Source organism: Sceloporus undulatus, unplaced genomic scaffold, assembly GCF_019175285.1.
Source record: "Sceloporus undulatus isolate JIND9_A2432 ecotype Alabama unplaced genomic scaffold, SceUnd_v1.1 scaffold_623, whole genome shotgun sequence".
In the NCBI taxonomy this organism is placed as follows: domain Eukaryota; kingdom Metazoa; phylum Chordata; class Lepidosauria; order Squamata; family Phrynosomatidae; genus Sceloporus; species Sceloporus undulatus.
In genome coordinates this window covers 1,462-7,642 of record NW_024803543.1, presented here as the reverse complement: position 1 = coordinate 7,642, position 6,181 = coordinate 1,462, and the positions used below count along the sequence as shown (strand labels likewise).

The 6,181-nt window shown below is 50.0% G+C and overlaps 1 protein-coding gene across 1 annotated transcript; it reads right to left on the bottom strand.

The window, feature by feature from the left end:
- Positions 1–552: 552 nt before the first annotated feature.
- Positions 553–5,843, bottom strand: LOC121917765 (C3 and PZP-like alpha-2-macroglobulin domain-containing protein 8; the record flags this gene model as incomplete). The annotated part of the gene is made up of 8 exons (XM_042443886.1): positions 553–744; positions 856–1,087; positions 2,488–2,550; positions 3,385–3,530; positions 4,425–4,589; positions 4,950–5,099; positions 5,210–5,379; positions 5,605–5,843. Coding segments are annotated over 8 exons (1,357 nt in total), but the record flags the coding sequence as incomplete, so codon positions are not given.
- Positions 5,844–6,181: the final 338 nt, after the last annotated feature.

Sequence of the window (6,181 nt, the reverse complement as noted above, 5' to 3'; positions counted from 1 at the left end):
CTCTCACAGCCTTTAAGAAAGCTCTTAAGACAGCTTTCTTCTGGCAGGCTGTCCTAACCTAGTTCCTCTCCACAAGCATAAATAGGAACATGAATATGACTCAATTGTGAGCCAAGTCTCTCTGTCCGCCCAATTTCTCCCAATCTTTTACCCTATTGTATTTATTATTTTAAATTGTGATTGTTTAATTATTGAAGTTTTAGAATTGTGGGTTAGGAAAGGGATTAATTTTGAATTTTTACTGTATTTTTGATGTATTTTCTGCTGTAACCCGCCTGGATTCTCTGTGGAACAAACTCCCTCGGAGTGTAGTGGAGTCTCCTTCCTTAGAGGTCTTTAAACAGAGGCTGGATGACCATCTGTACATGGGGATGCTTTGACGGAGAATTCCTGCATGGCAGAAGGGGGTTGGACTAGATGGCCCTTGTGGTCTCTTCCAACTCTATGATTCTATGATTGGGCAGGCTATAATTAAATTATTATTATTATTATTATGCAAACGCCAGAAGTGCCTACTGGGAGCCAAGGGGTTCCCCAAGCCCACCCACTCACCCACAGACTCAAGAAGCTAAGGCTGCTCCTTTGGCTACCTGTGATGTTGTTCTGTCCCAGTTCACCAAAGGATAGGACAACAGAGGTGGGCTTGGCCTTGCCAGGGCCCACACACTTCTTCCAGTTCAAGTGGTGCTTCCCGGGATGTCCAACAAACCAGATCCCTTTGGGGATGGAGATCTTCACATGGACCTGTCAGGGATGGGAGTATGTCAGTGTGGGCAAGAATGTTGGGCCCTGCCATCCCTACGCACCAAAGAGAGAGATCGAGGGAAGGAGAGGGAGACGGTGAAAGGATCTCACCTCCATGCAGTCTGGGAGGTAGTTGTGGGCTGTCAGGGAGATCTTGGTCTGCTCACCCCGGATCACACGGTACGGGAGGGTGAACTCGATGAAGAAGGCCTTGAAGCTCCTTAGTCTGGCCTGTTGCCCCAGGCCCAAGCCAGTCTCCTCTGAGAGCCCCACAGCCTCCGCAAGCCACATGGTGATGGAGTCTGGGACCTGCACCCGGAGCTGAGCTTCTCCAGAGACCTCACTTTAAAAGAAGGAGGAAAGAAATATGAACAGGAGGAAGAGAGTGGGGCAGGGGAGCAATGCTGGACTCTGGACCAAGGCAGTTTAGTCAATGCCAAGGCAAGCCATTAGATCCAGGATGGACCACGCCTGGTGGTCCTTTGACCCTCCGAGGCCGCAGTGGCAGACCCCTTCCCCTTCCTCCAGACCCCGTTTTTCTGGAGCTAAAAGAAACATCTCCAAGAGCAGCCTCTTTCATAGATTTTACCCCCACACCTGCAGGAAGGTGCACCTATCTTTCACAAATAGACAGTTTGTAGACAATTCTGTCCCCCTATTTTTGCCATTCCTGTGCCTTCTGGAGCAGAAAAATGGCCATGGGGCTCAACAGCATTATTGCTCTGTTTAAATGCTGGGATAAGGCAGGAAAAGGTACCACAAATATAGACCCTGGCGCACACGACATTTGCTTCATTCATTCATTCATTCATTCATTCATTCATTCAGAGTCTTACATGTTTCACCAAGGTGGCACTGACACAACCATCAACGAGCCATTTCTGGCCATGGCTGCCAGGAATATCAGGCCTCAGGGTTGGCCTCGTTTCTCTCTTGCCCCCCTTCCCCGGCACATCCAAAATGCATTTGGGAGGGATTGGCACCAATGAACTGCTGGGCTGAGAACCTGTGAAACAAGGCAAGGGGTGCCTCTCTGCACCACAGGTCTGCCCTTGGCAGGGTGGCACAAGAGCACATATAAGGGTGCTGACACCTATGCCCTCTCCTTGAGCCAAGAACTGAAGTGGGAAGGTGCCGTTTGGGACCCTACCAGCTCTGGGGAAGGTGCTTAGGAGCAGTACCAGAGTCCTAGGCTGCATCCACACTGCAGTAATAACCCAGTTTGCCACCACTTGAACTGCCATGGCTCAAAGCTATGGGATTCATGGAATTATAGTTTGGTGAGAGATTTAGCCTTCTCTGTCAGAGAGCTCAGGGTCACAACAACCAACAACTCCCAGGATTCCACAGTATTGAGCCATGACAGTTAAAACACTGTCAAACTGCATTTACTCTGTAGTGCAGATGTTGCCTTAGACTATGACTGGCCCCCTTCCTGGAAGATTCTGGGAAAATTTTATTTTGGGGAGCAACAACATCCAGAATCCCCCAGTCATTAGAGCAGCTGGCATTCCCGAAAGGCAAAATCCCTTGCCTTCTACTCAAGAGTGCGCGTGTGTGTGTGTGTGCGCGTGCAAAAGTGTGACAAACAAACAAGCTTCATTTATATACCGCTTCATACCACCTAAGCAGTGTCTAAGCGGTTTACAACTGTAGCTAATTTGCCCCCAACAATCTGGGGACTCATTTTAGTGACCTCCTCGGAAGGTTGCAAGCCTGAGTCAAGCTTGAATCCACCATTACCTGACGTTCACGCAGCGCCAAAGCCAAGTCTCAGGGAAAAAGGTTCTCCTCCTCTTGTCTGCTCTGAAGGACAATAAATAAGACAAGAAACACCATTCAGTGGCCATACTGGTTGGTTGGGAGGATGCTGGGAACTGCTGGCCAAAAAAGTAACTTTTCTAAGGTCTAGGATTACCCCCTTCCCAAACACAAATGCAGCCAGGAGGAACAGGAAGATGCCAGAAGCATGGAAGGCAAATCGTTGGACTATGACTCTGGAAACCAGGGTTAAATTCCCAGTTCAGCCATGAAATCCACTGGGGGATCTTGGGCAAGTCACACTCTCTCAGCCTCAGAGGTTGGCAAACTTCCTCTGAACAAATCTTACCAAGAAAACCCCAGGATAGGTTCACCTGAAGGCCTCCATAAGTCACAAACGACTTGAAGGCACACAACAACATCCCTCTTCTCTCTGTGCCTGCTGTAGGGCAGTCTTCACCTGGCATTTCCCAGAGACTGAGCAAGGAAAACCTATCCACCTCTGCCTCCAGGGAACATGGAAGATCTCTCTCCCTCTATGCCAACCTTGCAAAAGGAGGGCCTCCTTGTTTCCGTCTCTAACCAGGGAAGATGAGGGCAGTGCCACCTACAGCTCATGGCTGCTTGTCCCACCTCTTTCCCTGGCATTCTCTGAACAAAAGAGCAGGTGCCACTTGTGTGCCCACCTGCCCAGAACAGATGTCATCACCCTCAATGGAGAATGCCATTGGGGCTTCTCAGCCACAAAGTCTCCACAATCCATTCCTCTGGTTGCCAGCTGCAGCTAAAAGTAGTCATATCCAGAAGGTGGCACAACCCTCCAAAGCTGGTTTTCTGTCAGCTAACCCCTAAACCTAGCAACAAGGAGAGTGGCTCTACCTGGTCAGGGCTTTGGGATGCAGAGAAGCAGCCACCAGGGTCCCTGTGTGAGGCTGGAAGGCTGGCACAGCCTCGTCGGTGTACATGCCACCATGCTGCCGGTGGTTCAAGCTGACAAGGTCCGTCATTACTACCAGCCCAGTCTCCTATGCAACAACGACAAGAAAACTGCCCCATGAGCATGGATTCATCTTAACCCACTAAGGAGAGAAACAGCTCCCCCACCCAAATACCTGCAGAGGGAAAGCCAGGGTTATTTAATTCCAGGCTTTCCAGATTCAGTGCCTGGTGAGAAGCTGGCATCTGTTGCAAGCACAAGCTTACTGGTAGTTGCTTGTTTTTTGAGGTGTAACCAAATTACATTTCAATATAACAAGCACAGATGTAGATGCTTTTTTGGAGGGTGTAACCAAGTTACATTTCAAAAGCAATATAACAAGCACAAATGTAATTGCTTATTTGAGGGGGGGGGGTTTTGGCGGTACAATCAAGTTACATTTCAAAAGAAATATAATAGGAACAAAGCAATGAGCGACACTAGCCACTTTTCAAAGCAGCATGTAAAATGTCTTGGCATTTTTAGCCAAGAATTTTTCAAATGTTATTGCCAATCCTGGCTTCCTCTCTCTGTTCATTTTGTTAGCCAAGCAGCCCTATTGCACAACTTACACTTTAAGAAGGAAAAACAGAGGCAAGAAACCAGTCCTTAAGGCCTCTCTTTGCAAGATGCAGAAAGTGATTCTGGGGCCATTAACAGAGGCTGAGGTCGCATGACAACTCGAGAGCTGGCTAGGGGATTCTGGGAGCTGCAGTAGTCCTTAAAAGCAGCTTCCTTGAGCACTGCTGCTACTGATGCTGCTGATAAGCTCATAATCTCTCATTCCACCAGATGGCAACATGGCAGCAAAAGTGACCAGAGAATGGATTTGGTCTCTTGCCAGCTGATTTCATCTTTGTGCAGTTTCTTCTGTCTTCTCATCAACAGCCGATTCAGGAGGACACCTATGCTCAGCTACAAAGGGGGAAACCAATGCTCTCACCGTGAAGGCAAAGCGGGCATCCTTGGTGACGTCCCAGTGCCAGGGGAAGATGGAGGAGCGGCGGTGGCGGCTGTGCAAAGACACTCCAGGCCACCAGAAGTGCCCGTCCTCTTTGGTGGTCCCAAAGGCATCCAAGACATCATACTCTGCAAGTTCTTGGAAGATCTGTACAAAGAGATGGCAAAGAGTCGAAGGGAGGAGAAAACAGCCTTGCAGAAGAACATGGAAGATTCACCACTTTGGGTTGCAGTTCCTAGCATCCCCCAAGCCAGCAGGACTACCACATGCATGTTCAGGGGACTGAAAGCCTTGGGCCCATTGCATTTGCCTATGGGCTTCCAAGGAACACCAGTTGGCTACTTGCTGAATGTGGAAACCAGTGGGTCCTTTAAGGTCTGGTCTACTTTCTTGCTAAAATTTGGACACTCTGCCTATTTGGCCCAGTCCTTTGGGAGTACAAAAATCTCAGCCCCCCGCTCCCCCCACATTAACCCAGATCTTCCCCCACAAGAAAAGGTCACTTGCCTTGGCAGAGTCCAGTTGGAAGCCCGGCTTGAGGAGGTAAACGCTTTTATCCACTGCAGCCAAACAGACGCAACTGCCCTTTGTGGCTCGTACCTTGATGGCTATGGAGTCGCCTGGTCGGGTCTCGTTGGCTGAAAATGCCACCGAAACCTGGCATTGAAGATTAAAAGAAGGAGAAGAAGCAGCAGCAGCCACACCACTGTCACACAATGCCGCGTGCCTCCCAGGGGGTCCCGGACACTGCCAGACACTGCTCATACCTGATTCTCAAAGGAGGGCTGAACAGCAAACTGGAGGCTGTCGGCAACCCCTTCGCCATTCTCCCGGACATAGTAAACCAGAAGGCGGCCCAGCGGCACCATGCTGGGGGTGATCCGGAAGTGGACAGAGGTCATGCAGGTCTCTGGAGCGGGCGTGGGATGCGTTGGGGCTGGAGGACAAGAGGGGAACATGCAGAGGGACCTTGGCAAGATCCTCTCCAAGGGGAAGGGGAAGAGGAAGGGGACCTCTTCTTAATGAATCATGTTCTGGGGTTGTTTTTTTAAACCAATAAAAATGTCCACAAACAAGACTTACTGGGTCATCTGCTCATCCCTATTAAAGGGACTGGCATGTAGCACCCACCCTGTGCCCATACCCAAAGACAGATCCATGCCTGCAACGTGGGTGATGCGGATGGTCCTGCTGCCTGAGGGCAAAGGCCAGGGGGCAGCCCTCCGGCTCCTCTCCAAAGTAATATTTCCAGGCTGCATCCCTGACAGCATGATGTTGCCCCACGACACCACCTCATAGTGGAGCGTGAAGTTGCACAGGCATGTGGATTTCACGGCAATGTTGGCTTCCTCTCCCACCTGGGAGGAGAAATGTAAAAGGGGAGAAGAGGCGATGTTGCTGCTGCATAGGGATGAGCAGGACCAATCTCTTCCATCATCCCCCAGTGAGCCATTACACGGATAGAGAAGTTGGAGGACTTCGCTTTTAAAGAATTAAATTGTGGAACTCACTGCCACAAGATGGACTGATAGCTGCCCTCTTCAATGGCTTACTGGGATGGCTACAGGGGACCTCAAGGATCAAAGGCAGTGATCCTGTGAAGACCATCAACTCCTGTGCTGCTGGTTGGCTTCTTGGTGACCTCTGCAGCTGAACCTGACTAGACCCATTGAATCAACAGGGGTTTGGTGGGTGTGTGCACACATCTCCAAATGCCTCTAATTTGGTGGGTTTGTGGT